The sequence below is a fragment of the Capra hircus genome, assembly GCF_001704415.2.
Source record: "Capra hircus breed San Clemente chromosome X unlocalized genomic scaffold, ASM170441v1, whole genome shotgun sequence".
Taxonomy (NCBI): domain Eukaryota; kingdom Metazoa; phylum Chordata; class Mammalia; order Artiodactyla; family Bovidae; genus Capra; species Capra hircus.
The window spans coordinates 2,851,708-2,873,072 of record NW_017189516.1 but is presented as its reverse complement, the minus strand read 5'-3'; the positions used below and the strand labels follow the sequence as shown (position 1 = coordinate 2,873,072).

Below are 21,365 nucleotides of genomic sequence, written 5' to 3'. Positions count from 1 at the left end.
GAAAAGAGAAGTTACAACTAACATCAACAAAATAAAAAGAATAATGAGAGAGTACTAAATTGCGTGGCAACAAATTAGACAACCTAGGAGAAATGGATAAATTTCTAGAATTGCACAATCTTCTAAGACTGAATCATGAAGAGATAGAAAATCTGAATAGACCTTATACTAATAACAATATTTAACCTATAGTTTAAAAACAAAAGTCCAGGTACAGATGGCATCACAGGTGAATTTGTGGGTTTGATCGCTGGGTCAAAAAGATCCCATGAAGGAATGCATGACAACCAACTCCAGTATTCTTGCCTGGAGAATCCCATGGATAGAGGAAGCCTATGGCTATAGTCCATAGGGTCACAAAGAGTTGGAAGCGACTTAGAACAACAACAACAACAAATGGTAATTTTACTTTTTTTCTTTGAGGAACCTCCATTCTGTTCTACACAGTGACTGAAACAGTTTACATTCCCACCAACAGTTCAAGAGGTGATCCTTTTCTTCCCATCATCTCCAGCATTTACTGTTTATAGATTTTTTGATGATGACCGTTCTGACTGGTGTGAGGTTGTACCTTATTGTCATTTCGATCTGCATTTCTCTAATAATTAGCAGTGTTGAATATCTTTTCATATGTCTATTAGACACATGTATTTCTTCTTTGGGAAGATGTCTATTTATGTCTTCCACCCATTTTTTGATTGACTTGTTTGTTTTTTGATATTGAGCTCTATGAGCTATTTGTGTAGTTTGGAGATTAATCCTTTGCAAAGAGCATTGGGGTGCGTATATCATTCTGAATTAATTTTATTTGGATATATCCCCAGAAGTAGGATTTGAGAGCCATCACTATGAACAAAGTTAGTGGAGGTGATGGAATTCCAGTTGAGCTATTTCAAATCCTGAAAGATGATGCTGTGAAAGTGCTGCACTCAATATGCCAGCAAATTTGGAAAACTCAGCAGTGGCCATACGCCTGGAAAAGGTCAGTTTTCATTCCAGTCCCAAAGAAAGGCAATGCCAAAGAATGCTCAAAGTACTGTACAATTGCACTCATCTCACACCCTTGTAAAGTAATGCTTAAAATTCTCCAAGCCAGGCTTCAGCAATACGTGAACTGTGAACTTCTAGATGTTCAACCTGGCTTTAGAGAAGGCCGAGGAACCAGAGATCAAATTGCCAACATCCACTGGATCATTGAAAAAGCAAGAGATTTTCAGAAAAACATCTATTTCTGTTTTATTGACTATGCCAAAGCCTTTGACTGTGTGGGTCACAATAAACTGTGGAAAATTCTGAAAGAGATGGGAATACCAGACCACCTGACCTGCCTCTTGAGAAACCTGTATGCAGGTCAGGAAGCAACAGTTAGAACTGGACATGGAACAACAGACTGGTTTCAAGTAGGAAAAGGAGTACGTCAAGGCTGTATATTGTCACCCTGCTTATTTAACTTCTGTGCAGAGTACATCATGAGAAATGCTGGGCTGGAGGAAAGACAAGCTGGAATCAAGATTGCCAGGAGAAATATCAATAACCTCAGATATGCAGATGACACCACCCTTATGGCAGAAAGTGAAAAAGAACTAAAGAGCCTCTTGATGAAAGTGAAACAGGAGAGTGAAAAAATTGGCTTAAAGCTCAACATTCAGAAAACAAAGATCATGACATCTGGTCCCATCACTTCATGGCAGGTAGATGGGGAAACAGTGGCTGACTTTATTTTGTGGGGCTCCAAAATCAGTGCAGATGTTGATTGCAGCCATGAAATTAAAAGACGCTTACTCCTTGGAAGGAAAGTTATGACCAACCTACACAGCATATTAAAAAGCAGAGATATTACTTTGCTAACAGAGGTCCATCTAGTCAAGGCTATGGTGTTTCCAGTGGTCATGTATGGATGTGAGAGTTGCACAGTAAAGAAAGCTGAGCGCTGAAGAATTGATGCTTTTGAACTGTGGTGTTGGAGAAGCCTCTTGAGATTCCTGGTTGCAAGGAGATCCAACCAGTCCATCGTAAAGGAGATCAGTCCTGGGTGTTCATTGGAAGGACTGATGTTGAAGCTGAAACTCCAATATTTTGAGCACCTGATGCGAAGAGATGTCTCATTTGAAAAGACCCTGATGTTGGGAAAGATTGAAGGCAGGAGGAGAAGTGGACGAGAGAGGGTGAGATGGTTAGATGGCATCACCGACTCAATGGACATGAGTTTGGGTAAACTCTAGGAGCTGGTGATGGACAGGGAGGCCTGGTGTGCTCCAATTCATGGGGTCGCAAAGAGTCGGACACAACTGGGCAACTGAACTGAACTGGACTGAGTGACTGACATACTGTTCTCCTTAGTCTCTGTACCAATTTACATTCCCACCTACAGTGTATAGGAGTGTTACCTTTTCTACACACCCTCTACAGCATTCATTTTTTAATTTTTAAAAAGAAAATGTAGATTCTGTTGATTTTTAATGATCGTCTTTTATATATTATTTGACTTATTGATTGATTTTTGACTGTACTGAGTCTTCGTTGCTGCTCATGGTCTTTCTCTAGTTACGGCAAGCAGGGGCTACTTTCTAGTTGCAATGTGTGGTTTTCTCATAGCAGTGGCTTGTTTTGCTGTGGAGCATAGGCTCTACTAGCACAGGCTCCAGTATTTTTGGCTGGCAGGCTCTAGAGCACAGGCTCACTGGTTATGGTTTACAGGCTTAGTTGCCCCATAGCATGTGTAATCCTCCTGGACCTCCAGGGATCGAACCTGTGTGCCCTGCATTGGCAGGCAGACTCTCAACCACTGGACCATAAGGGAAGTCCTCTAGCATTTATTGTTTGTAGATTTTTTGATGCCAGCCATTCTGAGAAGTGTGGGGTGATATAAATTGTAGTTGTGATTTGCATTTCTTGAAAATGAGTGATGTTGAGCATCTTTTCACATGTTTGTGGGCTGTCTGTGTATTTTCTTTAGATTAATGTCTGCTTAGGTCTTCCACCCATTTGTTGGTAGGGTCGTTTGTTTGTTTTTTATTTTGAGCTGCATGAACTACTTGTGTATTTTTAAGATTAATACTTTCTCAGTTGATTCATTTGCAAGTATTTTCTCCCATTCTGACGGTTGTCTTTTCATCTTGTTTTTGGTTTCCTTTCCTATGCAAAAGCTTTTATGTTCAATTAGGCCCCATTTGTTTATTTTCATTACTCTAGGAGATAGAATCTTGCTGTGATTTATGTCAAAGACTGTTCTGGCTATGTTTTCTTCTAAGTTTTTAATAGTGGCTTTGCATTTAGGTCTTTAATTCATTTTGTGTATGCTGTTAGGGAGTGTTCCAATTTTATTCTTTTACACATAGCTGTTCAGATTTCCCAGCACCACTTACTGAATAGACTGTTTTCTCCGTGGTATATACTTTCCTTGTTTGTCATAGATTAGGTGACCATAGGTGCATGGATTTATTTCTGGGCTTTCTATTCTGTTCCATTAATCTATATTTCTGTTTTTGTCTTAGTATGATAATACCTTGATTACTGTAACTTTGTAGTATAGTCTAAAGTTGGGGAGCCTCATTTCTCTGGCTCTGTTTTTCTTTCTCAGGATTCCTTTGTTTATTAGGGGTCTTTTGTGTCTCCATACAAATTTTGAATTATGTGGAAATTGCCATTGGTAATTTGATAGAGACTTCATTGAATCTGTAGATTGCTTTGAGTAGTATAGTAATTTTCACAATATTGATTCTTCTAATTTAAGAACATTGTATATCTCTTCCATCTGTTTGTGTCGTCTTTGATTTCATCAGTGTCTTGTGTTTTTTGCATACAAGTCTTTTGCCTCCTTGCTGTGCTGTGTACTGTGCTTAGTCACTCAGTTGTGTCTGACTCTTTGTGACCCCATGGACTGTATGTAGCCTGCCAGACTCCTCTGTCCATAGGGATTCTTCAGGCAAGAATACTGGAGTGGGTTGTGATGTCCTCCTCCAGGGGATCTTCCCAGCCCAGGGATCGAACCCGGGTCTCCCACATTGCAGGTGGATTCTTTACTGACTGAGCCACCAGGGAAGCCCTTTGAGTCCTTAGGTATGTTTATTCCTAGGTACTTGATTCTTTTTGTTGTGATGATAAATGGGATTGTTTCCTTAATTTCTCCTTTTGATCCTTCATTATTAGTATAAAGGAATGTAAGAGATTTTTGTGCATTAATTTTGTGTCCTGCAACTTTAATAACTCATTGGTTACCTCTAGTAATGTTCTGGTGGCATCTTGATGATTTTCCATGTATGTTATCTGTACACCGTGACAGTTTTACTACTTCTTTTCCAATTTGAATTCCTTTCATTTTTCTTCTGTGATTAGTATGGCTATGACTTCCAAAACTATGTTGAAGAATAGGGGCAAGTGTTGACACCCTTATTACCTTCTTTATCTTAGAGGAAATACTTTCAGTTTTTCACTGTTGCATATAATGTTTGCAGTGGGTTTGTCATATGTGGACTTTATTAGCTTGCAGTAGCTTCACTCTATGCCTACTTTCTGGAGAGTTTTATTTTTTTATTTTTTTATTTTTTCCCAACCCCGCCCTCCCTCTGGAGAGTTTTAATCAGAAATGAATATTAAATTTTGTCAGTAACTTTTTCTGCATCTATTGAGATTTCAATTTGTTAATATAGTATATTGCATTGATTGATTTGTATATCAAAGAATCCTTGCATCCCTGGAAAACCCTACTTGATTGTGATGTGTGATTCTTTTAATGTGTTTGATTCTGTTGGCTAGTATTTTGTTGAGGAGTTTTGCATCTATGTTCTTCAGTGATCCTGGCCTGCAATTTTCTTTTTTTGTGATCTTTGTCTGATTTTGGTATCAGGTTGATGGTGGCCTCATAGAATGAGTTTAGGAATATTGGAGCACCTCTGTACATAAGGCAAATGCTAACAGCTATAAAAGGGGAAATCGACAGTAACATAGTAATGGTGGGGAACTTTAACACCACGCTTATACCAGTGGCCATATAATCCAGACAGTTCATAAGGAAACACAAGCCTTAAATGAGACATTAGAGCATTTAGAACTTAATTGGTATTTATAGGACACTCCATCAAAAAGCAGCCAAATACACTTTCATCTCAAGTGCACACAGAACATTCTCCAGGATAGATCACATTTTGGGTCACTAATCAAGCATCAGTAAATGTATGAAAACTGAAGTTGTATCAAGCATCTTTTCCAACCACAATGCTATGAGATTAGTTATAAATTACAGGCAAAAACTGTAAAAGAAAGAAAAAAAAAACAACACAAACACATGGAGGCTAAATAATATGCTCCCAGCTAACCAAGATATTACTGAAGAAATCAAACAGGAAATCAGAGAATACCTAGCAACAAATGACAACAAAAACATGACAACACCAAATGTATGGGACACAGCAAAGGCAATTCTAAGAGGGACATTTATGCAATATAATCCTACCTTAAGGAAATAGAAAAATCTCAAATGAACAACCTACCTTACATGCAAAGCAATTAGAGAAATAAGAACAAAAAATCCCTGAAGTTAGTAGAAGGAAAGAAATCATAAAGAGCAGAGTGGAAATAAATGAAGAAAAAATGAAGAAAAAAATAGCAAAGATCAATAAAACTGAAGGCGCATTCTTTGAGAAGATAAACAAAATTGATAAACCATTAGCCAAACTCATCAAGAAAAAAAAGCAGAGAACTCAATAAAAATTAGAAATGAAAAAGGAGAAGTTATAACTGACACTGCAGAAATGCAATAAAATCATAAGAGATTACTGCAAGCAAATATATGCCTATAAAATTGGCAACCTGGAAGAAATGGACAAATATTTAGAAAGATACAACCTGTTCTTCCAGGACTGAACCAGGAAGAAATAGAAAATATCATGAGACTAATCAGAACCAGGGAAATTGAAATTGTGATAAAAAATCTCCCAGCAAACAAAAGTCCAGGGCCAGATGGCTTCACAGGGAAATTCTGTCAAACATTTAGAGAAGAGCTAACATCTTTCCTTTTCAAATTCTTCAAAAATTGCAAAGGGAGGAATATTCCCAATGGCATTTTTAGACTGAACTAGAGCAATCCTAAAACTTGTATAGAACCAGGAATGTACTGAACAGCCAAAGCAATCTTGAGAAGAGTTACAAAGCTGAAGATAACATGATTCCAGACTTATAAAATTATACTACAAAGCTTTAGTAATCAAAACAAGATAGTAGTAGCACAAAATCCAAGACATAGATCAATAGAACACAATAGGGAATTCAGAAGAAAAAACTCAACCAAGCCTCTATATCCCATTATCTACAACAAAGGGAACAGGAACATCCACTGGGCAAAAGATAGTCTCTTGGAAAGATGTTGTTAGGAAAATTGGACAGCTATCTGCAAAAGAATGAAACTGGACCAGTTTCTTATACCACATACAAAAATAAACTCAAAATGGATTATAGACTTAATGACCTTAAATTTTAAAATTCTTGAAAGAAAGCATAGGCAGTAAGCTTTGTGACATGGGTCTTAGAAAATTTTTTTTTTGGATCTGTTTCCTTAGGCAAGGGCAATGGAAGTGAAATTAAAGAAATGAGACTACATCAAAGTAAAAAGATTTTCTACAGTGGAAGAAACCACCAACAAAATGCAAGGCAACTTACTGAATGGGAGAACATATTGCATATGATATACCCTATAAGGGGTTAATATCCACAGTATATATAGAAGTCATACAACTCAGTATCAAAAAACAATTAAAAACTGATTAAAAACTGGCCAGAGGACCTGAATTGATGTTTTTCCAAAGAAAACATACGGACGGTTGAGAAGAACATGGAATGGAAAAAAAAAAAAAAGAACATGGAATGACCCTCAACATCACAAATTATCAGCAGAATGCAAATCAAAAGCACAGTGAGATTCCACCACACACCTGTCAGAATGGCTGTTATCAAAAATCAAGATACAGCAAGTGTTGGTGAATATGTGGAGAAAAGAAAACTGTTGTGCAGTGCTGGTGGGAATGTAAAGTGATGCAACCATTATGAAAATATGAAGGTTGTCCCCAAAATTAAAAGAACTAACATTCACCACAAGATCGAGCATTTCCATTTCTGAAGAATACAGAGACTAAATAAAAAATACATATGTAGCCCATGTTCACTACAGCACTATTTGCAATAGCCAGGATATGGAAGCACATAAGTGTCTATCAGTTGATGAATGGATAAAGATGGTGTATGTGTTTGTCTGTGTCTGTGTGTGTGTGATGGGATACTATTCAGCCATAAAAAGTGAAATCTTGTCATTTTCGCAACATGAATAGACCTACAGGGCAAATATCTAGAGCAAACTGGTGGTTTCCAGAGGGAGGTACATCATGAGGGTGTGGATGAAATAGGTAAAGGGAATTAAGAGGTACAAAGAGATACAAACTTCCTGCTATAAAATGAGTAATTCATACGGATTTAATGTACACCTAGGGAATATAGTCAGTAATATTATAGCAACTTTGTACTGTGATGGATGGTAACTAGTCTTATTGTGGTTATCATTTCATAATGTATAAAACATTTAATCCCTGTTGTACACCTAAAAGCTAATTAAAAGTCAATTAAAAGCAAAATGTCTATAATTTATGGTATGGGTATAGTCTTTGTATATGATGTAATATCATAATGTTAACAGTAACATAGCACATTTATTCATTCAACAAATGCATATTGTATTCTTACTATGTGCCTGGTACTGCTCAATAAGCTTGGTTATATCAATGTACAAAATACACTTACAGAGTTTACCATTCTATTAGTACTGTTATTTATACATATAATATTTTAATGATATCCCACCTTTATTTCTAAGATTACAATGTAGCTTTTTAAGGAATATCCTTACTGTTCTCCATAGTGGCTATACTAATTTACATTGCCATCAGCAGTATAGGAAGGTTCTTTTTCAAACCCTCTCTAGCATTTATGGTTTGTAGACTTTTTGATGATTCCCATTCTGACCAGTGTGAGATGATGGAGGTTCCATAAAAATCTAAAAACATATGATCTTAGAATCCCAGCCCTGCACATATATCAGGAGAAAAACCATAATTTGCAAAGATATGTGCACCTCAGTGTTCATTGTGGCACAATTTGCAATAGCCAACACATGAAAGCAACCTAAATGTTGATAAATGGATAAAGATGTGGTGTGTATATGTGTATGTTGTTGTTTAGTTGTTTAGTCAGTTGTTTAGTCGCTTAGTGTTGTCTGACTCTTTTGCAACCCCATGGACCATAGCCCACGAGGCTCCTCTGTCCCTGGGATTTCCATGCAAGGTAGAATACCGGAGTGGATTGCCATTTCCTTCTCCAGGGTATCTTCCTGACCCAGTGATCAAACCTGCGTCTTCTGGATTGGCAAGCAGATTATTTACCACTGAGCCACCAGGCAATCCCATATATGTATATATAGTAGAATATTACTAAGCCATAAAAATTCATGAAATAATGCCATTTGCAGCAACATGAATGGACCTAGAGATTATCATACAGAGTGAAGTAAGTCAGAAAGACAAATACCATCTGATATAATTTATATCTGGAAACTAAGAAAAGAAAAATAATACAAATGAACATATGCAAAACAGAAATAGACCTACAGACATATAAAACATACTTGTGGTTACCAAAACAGAAAGGGGGGTAAATTAGGAGTTGTGGATTAACATATACTTACTGCTGCTGCTGCTAACTCGCTTCAGTCATGTCCGATTCTGTGCAACCCCACTTTGAAGATGATGATGATGACTGATTGATAGATGAATTTATAGCCTAATTCTTCCAATCATTCTCTAGAATAAAAAATATATGGTGTATATCTAATATGCTGATACCAGGAATCAAAAGATAAGCAAAGGGGATGCTTAGTCTGGTAGGGAATATTCTTCACTAGACTGGCAAATATGTTGCTTTTCCAATAGAACCACTGAGTATAGTAAGCGTATAAACACTTGTGCTATCAAAACGGGATGGAGAGAGTATTCTTTAAGTTGCATTTAACAATAATCTACATTTCCAATGATTTCTCCCAGTATTCATGTGTAGTAGAATTCTGGTATAAAATGAAATTCTAAAGAAAAAAACCAACTATAGTGTATCTCGCTGCAGATATGGTGTTTAAATATATATTTGCATTGCTTCAAGAAATTAGAGGTAAAAGTTTTGCTTTCTATTTGTATTTCCTTTGTACCATACCTTGTAAGCATGTTTTTGATATCCAAGGTGGATATTTAGGAATGGCTTTGATTTATTAATTCACTGTTAATTATCATATATGCCTATACAATATAAAATTATAACAGAAGGAATGATTATTCTATGTCAATGATGAAATATGAATATTCTGCATGTAATATCTATTTGTAGGTTTTAATTATATATTCAGGATAATTATTAACTGGAGTATCCCATGTTTTGGGGGCCAGTTTTAATTTTTAGAGATTAAATATTGTCATTATATCCAATAGAATTAAAATTAGTATGAATCTGTTGGCTTTGCACAGAAATTTTCACCTGTGCTAAGTTTTGAGACTTCTTATTTTCTGCCACGTTTGAACCAGCTTTTTAATTTAATTGTTGACACTTTTACCATATATAAATTGCCATTATTGAATTGGGTAACCATTGCTGAAGTTGTTTGCACATCTGTCAAAATGTAAAATTCCCAAAGGCACTGATTATTTGCCAGTTGACTAATGGTAGAAAGGAATTTTAGTCAACATATGCTTGATAAGCTATGTGTCAGGAGTCTTCCAAACCACCCCCAGGTTTGGTAACTCATAGGACTTAGCAGATACTCATATTCAGGACTATGGTTTGTTACAGCAAAAGGGCATAAAGCAAAATCAGGAAAGGGAAAAGGCATATATGGATCAAAGTCCAGAGGAAAACAGGCATAATCTTCCAAGAATCCTCTTCTAGTGGAGTCACAGTCAGTTCAGTTCAGTTCAGTGACTCAGTCGTGTCTGACTCTTTGTGACTCCATGAATCGCAGCACGCCAGGCCTCCCTGTCCATCACCAACTCCCGGAGTTGACTCAGACTCACGTCCATCGAGTCAGTGATGCCATCCAGCCATCTCATCCTCTGTCGTCCCCTTCTCCTCCTGCCCCCAATCCCTCCCAGTATCAGAGTCTTTTCTAATGAGTCAGCTCTTCATGTGAGGTGGCCAAAGTACTGGAGTTTCGGCTTCAGCATCATTCCCTCCAAAGAAATACCAGGGCTGATCTCCTTCACACTGGATGTACTAATTTCTGCAGTAACATTTTATGGGAATATGTGTGAAGTGTTGTCTACCAGAGGAGATCATTAAAAGCTAAGTACCCAAGGATTTTTATTGGGGCCTGGTGACAACAGCACTGTCTGCCTGGCTTTTAGCAAATACCAGACTCCTGGAACAAAAATAGGTGTTTTTTTTCTAGAAGCCTAGGGTCAGTGATCCCTTCGTTTTCAGGGAAAATTTTACGTTAGTACAGGGGACTGTTTACCATTCAAGTTCCCAGATGATAGACAAGGGTTACTCTCTTAAGAAGGCTGTTCTAAGATGAAAGTTTTGTTGACACTTGAAGGACACTAAAATATACATGGAAGTTTGTCAAGAAAAGAGGGAGGAATATAGTATAAGATACTCAAGGCATAGAATCATATTAAATATGTGACACATTAGGTAGTAGTTTATTGTGGTTTAAAGATAAATGCATAATGAGGTCTGCAAAAGTAATGGGAATGCCAAAGAATGTTCAAACTACTGCACAATTGCATTTATTTCACATGCTTGCAAGGTAATGCTTAAAATCCTCCAAGCTAGGCTTCAACAGTATATGAACTGAGACTTTCCGGGTGTACAAGCTGGATTTAGAAAAGACGGAGGAATAGAGATGAAATTGCCAACATCCCTTGGATCACAGAAGTAAGAGAATTCCAGAAAAGCATCTACTTCTGCTTCATTGACTACTCTAAAGCCTTTGACTCTGTGGATCACAACAAACTGTGGAAAATTCTGAGAGAGATGGGAATACCAGACCACCTTACCTGCCTCCAGAGAAACCTATATGCAGGTCAAGAAGCAACACTTAGAACCAGACATGGAACAACAGATTGGTTCCAAATTGGGAAAGGAGTACATCAGGGCTGTATATTGTCACCTTGCTTATTTAACTTATATGCAGAGTACAACATGAGAAATGCCGGGCTAGATGAAGCACAAGCTGGCATCAAGATTGCTGGGAAAAATATCAATAACCTCAGATATGCAGATGACAGCACTTCTGTGGCAGAAAGAGAAGAGGAACTAAAGAGGTGAAAGAGAAGAGTGAAAAGGCTGGCTTAAAACTCAACATTCAGAAAACTAAGATCATGACATCCAGTCTCATCACTGCATGGCAAATAGATGGGGAAACAATGGAAACAGTGACAGATTTTATTGTCTTGGGTTCCAAGATCACTGCAGATGGTGACTGCAGCCATGAAATTAAGATATTTCTTGGAAGAAAACCTATGACAAACTTAGCTTATTAAAAGGCAAAGACATTACTTTGCCAACAAAAGTCTGAATAGTTAAAGCTATGTTTTTTCCATTAGTCATGTATGGATGTGAGAGTTGGACCATAAAGAAGACTGAGTACCAAAGAACTGATGCTTTTGGAGTGTGGTGTTGGAGAAGACTCTTGAGAGTCCCTTGGACTGCAAAGAGATCCAACCAGTCAATCCGAAGGGAAATCAACCCTGAGTATTCATTGGGAGGCCTACTGTGGAAGCTGAAGCTTCAATAGTTTGACCACCTGATGTGAAGATAGAATTCATCAGAAATGACCCTATGCTGGGAAAGATTGAAAGCAGGAGGAGAAGGGAATGACAGAGGATGAGATGGTTGGATGGCATCACCAACTCAATGGACTTGAGTTTGAGCAAGCTCCAGGAGATGGTAAAGGACAGGGAAACCTGATGTGCTGCAGTGCATTGGGTTGCAAAGAGTTGGAGATGACTTAACGACTGGACAACAATAAAAACGAAAGTAATGGAAATTACTAGGACCCAGACAAAAAGAAGAAACTGAATTTAAACAGTAAGGTCAAGAAGATATGCTATGGAAGCTCTGGGGATGGGCTAGTCTTGAGAGTAATTTTGGTTTTTACCTATCCAGGGTAAGATTCAAGCCCTCTATGAGGTGGAAAGTTCTTAGAACTCAGATTAAAGCTGAATCTATTTAAAGGATATTTACTCCATAGAAGAATAGGATACAAAAAAATTTGCCCATCAGTTCAGGGAGATGGCAAGAAATCTTATCTGTGTCACCCTGGGCTATGAGATTCAAAAGTAGTTCCCTTGGATTCATAATCACGGGCTTTCCCTCACATAGTTTGTGGTTTCAATTTATATTATCTACATAGTCTAAACATTTCAAGCTGAAATACTAATCTCAAAAGTAGTTCTGGGTTGGTGATCCTCTTGGAAGACCTGACAGATGCAGATGCATAATCACTGTGGAATTGTATGATGTTAACCCAGGCTTAACATCGCCCATTCCAGTCCATTTTAGTTCACTGATTCCTAAAATGTCGATGTTCAGTCTTGCCATCTCCTGTTGACCACTTTCAATTTACCTTGATTCATAGACCTAACAATATTCCAGGTTTCTATGCAATACAGTTCTTCATAGCATTGGACTTTACTTCTGTCGCCAGTCACATCCACAACTGGGCATTGTTTTCGCTTTGGCTCTGTCTCTTCATTCTTTCTGGAGTTACTTCTCTACTCTTCTCCAGTAGCTTATTGGGCACCTACTGACCTGGGGACTCTATCTTTCAGTGTCATATCTTTTTGCCTTTTCATACTATTCAGGGGGTTCTCAAGAAAAGAATACTGAAGCGGTTTGCCTTTTCCTTCTCCAGTGGACCACATTTTGTCAGAACTCTCCATAATGACCTGTTCATCTTGGGTGGCCCTACATGGCATGGCCCATAGCTTCATTGAGTTAGACAAGACTGTGGTCCATGTGATTAGTTTGGTTAGTTTTTCGCGATTGTGGTTTTCATTCTGTCTGTCCTCTGAGGGATAAGGAGAAGAGACATGGAAGCTTCCTGGTGGGAGAGACTGACTGAGGGGGAAATTGCATCTTGTTCTGATGGGCAGGACTGTGCACAGTAAATCTTATATCTAATTCGCTGTTGACAGGCATAGTTGTGTTCCCTCCTTATTGTTTGGCCTGAGGCCAAGCTGTTGACTCCTGCCTCCACTCACAGGCGAGTCTGGCTCAGTTTCCCACTGGCCTGTGGAGTCAAATTCCCTGGGTGTTCTTGGTCCCTTTGCGAGATCTCCAGGTTGGGAAATCTCTTGTGGGTCGTAGAACTTTCTTAATAGTGGGAGAATTTCTTTGGTATAATTGTTCTGCAGTTTATGTGTCCTTTGCTCGGAGCTATATGGTGGGGCTAGTGGCGACCTCCTCCTAGAGGGCTTATGGCACATGCTGTGTGACCCAGGTCTGCTGCAGCCAGAGCCGCTGTCCCCACGGCAGGCCACTGTTGACCCGTGCCTCCACAGGAGACACTCAAACACTCAAAGGCAGGTCTTACTCAGTCTCTGAGGGGCCTCTGGGTCCTGGTGCACTCAAGGTTTTGTTTGAGCCCTTCAAGTATCTCTGGCAGGTGTGGGGTCTAATTCTAAACATGATTTCACCCCTCCTACCATCTTGTTGGGGCTTCTCCTTTCTGCTTGGATGTGGGGTATCTTTTTCTGGTCGGGTCCAACATTCTCCTGTCAGTGGTTATGCAGCACTGAATTGCAATTTTGGAGTTCTTGCAGAAAAAGATGAGCACCCATCCTTTTACTCTGCCATCTTGCTGTCAGGAAACTGGAAAAGGTCAGTTTTCATTCCAGTCCCAAAGAAAGGCAATGTGAAAGTATGTTCAGACTACTGCACAATTGCCCTCATCTCACACACTAGCAAAGTAATGCTCAAAATTCTTCAAGTGAAGCTTCAACAGTACGTGAACTGAGAAGTTCCAGATGTTCAAGCTAGATTTAAAAGAGGCCGAGGAACCAGAGGTCAAATTGCCAACGTCCGCTGGATCATAGAAAAGGCAAAGGAGTTCCAGAAAAACATCTATTTCTGCTTTATTGACTACGCCAAAGCCTTTGACTCTGTGGATAAGAACAAACTGTGGAAAATTCTTAAAGAGATGGGAATACTGACCTTACCTGCCACCTGTGAAATCTGTATACAGGTCAAGAAGCAGCAGTTGGAACCATGGAACAACAGACTGTTTCCAAATTGGGAAAGGAGTACATCAAGGATGTATATTGCTTATTTAACTTATATGCAGAATACATCATGAAAATGCTGATGTGGATGAAACACAAGCTGAAATCAAGATTGCCAGAAGAAATATCAATAACCTCAGATGTGCAGATGACGTCACCCTTATGGTAGAAAACAAATAGGAACTGAAGAGCCTCTTGAAAGTGAAAAAGGAGAGTAGAAAAAGGTGGCTTAAAATTCAACATTCAAAAAATGAAGATCATGCCTTCTGGTCCCATCACTTCATGGCAAATAGACAGGGAAACAATGGAAACAGTGACAGACTATTTTCTTGGGCTCCAAAATCACTGCAGATGGTGACTGCAGCCGTGAAATTAAATATGCTTGCTCCTTGGAAGGAAAGCTATGCCAAATGTAGACAGCATGTTAAAAAGCAGAGACATTACTTTGCCAACAAAGGTCCATCTAATCAAAGCTATGGTCCTTCCTGTAGTCATGTATGGATGTGAGAGTTGGAGCATAAAGTAAGTTGAGTGCTGAAGAATTGATGCTTTTGAACTGTGGTGTTGGAGAAGCCTCTTGAGAGTCCCTTGGACTGCAAGGGGATCAAACCAGTCAATCCTAAAGGAAATCAGCCCTGAATATTCATTGAAAGGACTAATGCTGAACCTGAAGCTCAAATACTTTGCCCACCTGATGTGAAGAACTATATCATTGGAAAAGATCCTGATGCTGGGAAAGATTGAAGGTGGGAGAGGGGGACGACAGAGGATGAGATGTTTGGATGGCATCACCAACTCGATGGACATAAGTTGGAGCAAGCTCCCTGGGAGCTTGGTGATGGGAGTTGGTGATGGACAGGATAGCCTGGCATGCTGCAGTCCATGGTGTTGCAAAGAGTTGGACATGACTAAGCGAGTGAACTGACTGAACTGAACCCAGGCTATCAACGATTCTCACATATTCCAGCCACATTAAAAGTGACATGACAGTAAAAAGTTATAGAATGCCTGAAGAAACAATCAACATTAGGAAAAGTTAGCAACAAAAATTATTAGTTAACCTGACAAAGTTAACACAAAAATCAAACAGCATGATCAGAATGTCAAGAACCTGAGATAGTAAACAATTTATAAAGTAGTAATGTTTAATGTGATATTTTATAAATCATAAGCATAACTTTATACCAGAAAATTTTAAACTTATATGAGATATATACATTCTAGAAAAATAGAATACTGATTGGTTTATTGCAGTTATTTCATAGTATCCAAAAATGAAAAAGAACCTAAATGTCTGTGATCGGGAGAACTAAAAAATTATAATATAGTGATGCAGTAGAATACCATATATGGCAGAATTATTGAATCAGTCTCACTTTGAATGGAAAATGAAAACTATATTCAGTGAAAAAGTATATTCAGTATAAAAGTATGTAGTTTGTTCAGTTCAGTCTCTCATTCGTGTCCGATTCTTTGCAACCCCATGGACTGCAGCACACCAGGCCTCCCTGTCCATCACCAGCTCCCAGAGTTTGCTCAAACTCATGTCCATCAAGTCGGTGATGCCATCTAACCATCTCATCCTCTGTTGTCCCCTTCTCCTCCTGCCTTCAATCTTTCCCAGCATCAAGAAAGCATCTTTTTCAGTGAGTCAGTTCTTCACATCAGGTGGCCAAAGTACAACTATACATATATAGTTATACATATGTTCCATTTACATCTAGTTTAAAAACATGAAGTATAATATACAGTTTGGTGACGTACCAGGGAGGGAGAGGAGTTCAGGATGGGGAACACGTGTATACCTGTGGTGGATTCATGTTGATGTGTGGCAAAACCAATACAATATTGTAAAGTAATTAACCTCCAATTAAAATAAATAAATTTATATTAAAAAAAACATACACATAAAAAGTAAATATAAAATTTAGGGTTTTATTTATCTCTCAGAAAGAAGGGTGGGAAATAAGAGAATAGTATTGAGTAGGGTCATGTATTATGCTTCAACTGCATCAGAAGCAGACTTAACAAGTTTTAAAATTAGACAAAGATGAGATGTGTAAACACTGTTGTTCTTTATATTCTGTATACGTTTCTGAATATGTAGAATACTTTATAACAAACAATATAAAAATTTAAAGTACTTTGCATTAAATGGCATCTGAGAAGGCACAGAAATATGTTAAACCTGTACATCCTGTATTTAAAACTTAACTGTTTATCTTTCATAGGTATTTTGTTACTTGCTTCTCATACCTTTTTATAGTCAAAGTTTATGGGGAAAATAAGAGCAAAATAGTGTTTTCTTCTTTTTTTAAAGAGCAAAGTGATTTACCACGAGATGATGATGCTGGGAACAATCCTTGTTTGAGTTTTCCAGAATTCTAGCACAGTGAAAGTTTTCCTGTCCCTAAAGAGCTTTTCTCTCTTGATCTCCAAGTCAGTCTCTCTTCCCTTCTCTCCCTCTCTCTTTGGGTCTCTCGGTCTTTTCTCCTAGTCCCTGTCTGTTAGGGTGTGCTTTGGGATTATACTGTCTCAGGGCCTGGGAGACTTAATTTCTTTGGGTCTCTATCTTTCTGAACCCCTCCCCCCACCCCAAATGCTGTTTCTCATACTTCCACTTTCTCAAGGTCTGTCTCTTGCTTACTCTGTATTTGGAGGCCCTCCCCCGTGTCTGTGTGCATGTGTGTGTGTGTTTATGTGCCTTTGTATATGTCTTGATTTTCTGTCTCTTCATTTCCTTTTCTCGCAATCCTCTCTGCCATCACCTCCCCCACCTCTTGTCTTTCTCTTAGAGTGTAGAGCTCTTTCTCTCCTATGGTTGTCTTTTTTCCTCTCTCTCCCTACCAGTCTCTTTCTTTCTCAGTCTCTCCCTGAATTGGTTGGTCTATATCTGTTTCTCTTAATCTCTTTCTTAATCCCACTCTGGAGTCTTTTAGTTTCTTCTCTTATTTGCCTACTTATTTATATTTCATTTATTTTGTTTAGGTAAAGCTACTTCCTCTTCTAATCCAAGCAGCCCAGCTCCAGACTGGTACAAAGATTTTGTTACAGATGCTGATGCTGAAGTTTTAGAGCATTCTGGAAAAATGGTACTTCTCTTTGAAATTCTTCGAATGGCAGAGGAAATTGGGGATAAAGTGTAAGTTCTTTCTTATTTCCTATTTTTATTATATTAAACAAATTTTTGATAACCTTTTTATTGTTTGAAATACTTAAATCTGTTTTGTTTTCTTCCTTTTTAAAGATGTAATTTCTTGGTTAGTGTAGTGACAACTATCTTCCTTCTAAGCCACTATTTCTGAGTGCATATTCTGGATGTTCTTTCAGTGCCATTTTCCCCTTCTGGCTGTAGAATCTTGAACTTATTTCCTTGAGCCAAGTCTCTACTTGGTATCTATATTTCATCATTTTCAGAATCATTTTTCAATCCATGCAGTGTGGTTTCTACACTGTTACTTTACTGAGATTTCCCCCCACCCTCAAAGTCGCTTTGTTGTTTTTATTGTTTAGTTGCTAAGTTGTGTCTGACTCTTTTGCACCCCCATAGACTATAACCTCCTGGCTCCTCTGTTCATGGGATTTCCCAGGCAAGAATACTGGAGTGCATTGCCATTTCCTTCTCCAGTGGATCATCCCAACCCAGGGATCCACCCTGCATCTCCTGCATTGGCAGGTGGATTCCTTACTGATGAGCCACCAGGGAAGCCCTTTAATGTCACCTATTGACCTTCTAATTTCCAAATCTAGTGGATACCTCTCAGACTTTATTTTACCCCTTTTTGACTACTCTCTATAATTTCTCCTTTGTTTTTTTTTCCTGTTTGTTTTACTTCTAGCATTTGTGCCCCAATTCCCTTCCCTAGATTCCATCCCCCAATCTTATCCTTCATTTTATTATTTAAAAATGTGCTTTTAAAATTTTGAACCATGCTTATCATTTAGGCTTTTATAAGGCCCTATGTTCTGGTCATAAAATATTTTTAAAATATAATGCTTGTAATATAAGAATTTTTTGTTAAAAACTTTAAGCACTTTAACATAAGGCTGAAATAAAACAAATCTTCTATCTTAAAAAAAATCTAATTTACTTTCTTTAACTTTCCTGGAAAGAGGTAGATTTCTGTTATATTTTCATACCACCTTTTAATATACTTCTACTTTACTCTTAACACATTCTAATGTATTTATTTTTTTGCTAGACAGTGAGTTGTTTGAGTTAATCGTTAATTATAAAAATATTGATTTTTATTAACCACTGTACATCACACCAAGTAAATACTCACTGCAAGTTATTTTAGTTATAAATTGCCACTTACACAGAAACAAGTAGTTCAGATAAGGGAGGATATTGGCGTGGAATGGAATGGTAGTAGTGGAGATAAAGAGTGTGTTTTGGGGTAGAGAAACAATACTTGGTAGATTAAATGCAGGACAGTAAGATAGAGTAGTCAAAGATGACTCCCAGGCTTTCCCCCTAAGTGCCTGTGAATTATGTTGTTATTTACTAAAATGGAGAAGTCTAAGGGAGAACTAAGTTTATTACAGGTAGTAAAGAGTTCTACTGTGGTTTTGTTAAGTTTCCAAGGCATATTATATGTCCACGAGAGATGTCAAGTAGAAAGTAGATATTTGAGCTCCAAGTTCCTGAAGGGTCAGAAGAGACTGATGATTTAGACATGCTTATGCTTTTTTTTTTTTCTATTAACTTTTATAGTTTAATGTTAATTTTTATTGGATACCATATAAGAATATTATGAGTGTATAGGAGATTTTTAGTAGTCTTTAAATTTTTCCTAACAAGGAATATCTTTTACCATGTTCATCATAGATGCTCTTCTAGTTTCTCCTGAGTAGAATATTTTCCATTTCAGAAGGCTCCCAAGAGTTGAATACTTCAAAGTGTTAGAAAATGCATGCTTATCTTTAGTTTGTACTGTATTCTTATAGCTATTTTCCCCTGGTCTAAAATAGAATATATCTATTGCTTTTTAAAAATACTGTTATAATGATCATTTTTAGTTATTAACCCAAGTGATAAATGTTATCAACATTAAGACATAAAACTGTGCATTTCTGAAATTGTGATTACCACTATTCTTTGTCCAGTGTTTCATTATGGAAATTTTCAAACATAAAAAGCAGAAAGAATAAATAGAGTGAATACCTACATACCTTTTTCCTAGAATCTATACTATACTTTATTATACTTTATTATATACCTATCTATCCATCCCTCTGTCCATCTTATTTTCCTGATACTTCTCAAAGTAGGTTGCAGACATCACTACTACTATTTCAATTGTCTCCTCTTCAGATAATGATGGGTTTATCTCTTGTCACTGTAAGCTTTTTTCTTCTCAGTTGATTGTTCTATTCTTTGTATGGCTTAATTTCAGTCCTGACAATGGTCTTGAATATGCTTCAGTTTTTAGCACTCATCTCAAAATATGGTCACAGTAAACAAAACACTTCAGCTGAGTTTCTATTAACACATAATTATAGTGAGTCTGGTTATTATTTACTCTGGATCCTGTCATTCCATTCCTACAGTCTGATAGAATGGTTTTCCAACATCTAAACAACATTATTGCTTCATATTGACTTATGGTCAGCTAAGATTTTTTTTTCTTTTAAAGAAAAACTTGTCAAATTAGATTCTTCTGTTCCCTATTTATGCAGCTGAGGCTTAGACAGAAATTTGTTTTTTAGCATATGAACGTCCAGTTTTGCCAAGACTATTGTTGAAAAGACTTCTTTCCATTGAGTTGCTTTTGCTTCTTTGTCAAAAACTAGTTAAATGTAATGTGGCTTTATATCTGGATTATATTCTGTTCCATTGATTTGTGTTGGTTTCTTCGTCAGTGCTATACTATTTTGACTATACTAGCTTTGTGCTGAAATCATGTAGAGTTATGCCTCCAACTTTTTTCCTTTCGAAATTGTTTTGGCTACTCTATGTGCTTGGCATATCCATATAAACTTTAGAATCAGCCTGTTAATGTCTACCAAAAAAGTCCTACTGACGTTTTGATTAGAAATGTGTTGAGTTTGTTATTCATTTAATCTATGAATGCTGATTTGTTTTTCAGCCTTGTTTTCAGCCAATCTCTCATATCTCTGGACTTGATTGAAGATTTTCTTGAATTGGCTAGTAGAGAAAAGACAGAAGATAAAGATAAGCCTCTTATTTATAAAGGTGAGTTATGTTGTATATCATAATTTTTTTTTTAGTTTTTTATTTTTTAAATTTTAAAATCTTTAATTCTTACATGTGTTCCCAAACATGAACCTCCCTCCCACCTCCCTCCCCATAACATCTCTCTGGGTTATCCCCATGCACCAGCCCCAAGCATGCTGTATCCTGCGTCAGACATAGACTGGCGATTCAATTCTTACATGATAGTATACATGTTTCAATGCCATTCTCCCAAATCATCCCACCCTCTCCCTCTCCCTCTGAGTCCAAAAGTCCGTTATACACATCTGTGTCTTTTTTGCTGTCTTGCATACAGGGTCGTCATTGCCATCTTTCTAAATTCCATATATATGTGTTAGTATATATTGGTGTTTTTCTTTCTGGCTTACTTCACTCTGTATAATCGGCTCCAGTTTCATCCATCTCATCAGAACTGATTCAAATGAATTCTTTTTAACGGCTGAGTAATACTCCATTGTGTATATGTACCACAGCTTTCTTATCCATTCATCTGCTGATGGACATCTAGGTTGTTTCCATGTCCTGGCTATTATAAACAGTGCTGCGATGAACATTGGGGTACATGTGTCTCTTTCAATTCTGGTTTCCTCGGTGTGTATGCCCAGCAGTGGGATTGCTGGGTCATAAGGTAGTTCTGTTTGCAATTTTTTAAGGAATCTCCACACTGTTCTCCATAGTGGCTGTACTAGTTTACATTCCCACCAACAGTGTAGGAGGGTTCCCTTTTCTCCACACCCTCTCCAGCATTTATTGCTTGCAGATTTTTGGATCGCAGCCATTCTGACTGGTGTGAAGTGGTACCTCATTGTGGTTTTGATTTGCATTTCTCTAATAATGAG

The 21,365-nt window shown here is 37.7% G+C and overlaps 1 protein-coding gene across 1 annotated transcript in view; it reads left to right on the top strand.

Annotated features, from left to right (window-relative positions):
* ATRX (ATRX, chromatin remodeler) overlaps positions 1–21,365 on the top strand; it is a 235,207-nt gene that overhangs the window by 206,751 nt on the left and 7,091 nt on the right. The window contains exons 28-29 of the mRNA XM_018043618.1: positions 17,295–17,448; positions 20,399–20,505. Of these exons, the coding sequence (XP_017899107.1) occupies positions 17,295–17,448; positions 20,399–20,505 (261 nt within the window). The remainder of the gene's footprint in view (positions 1–17,294; positions 17,449–20,398; positions 20,506–21,365) is intronic.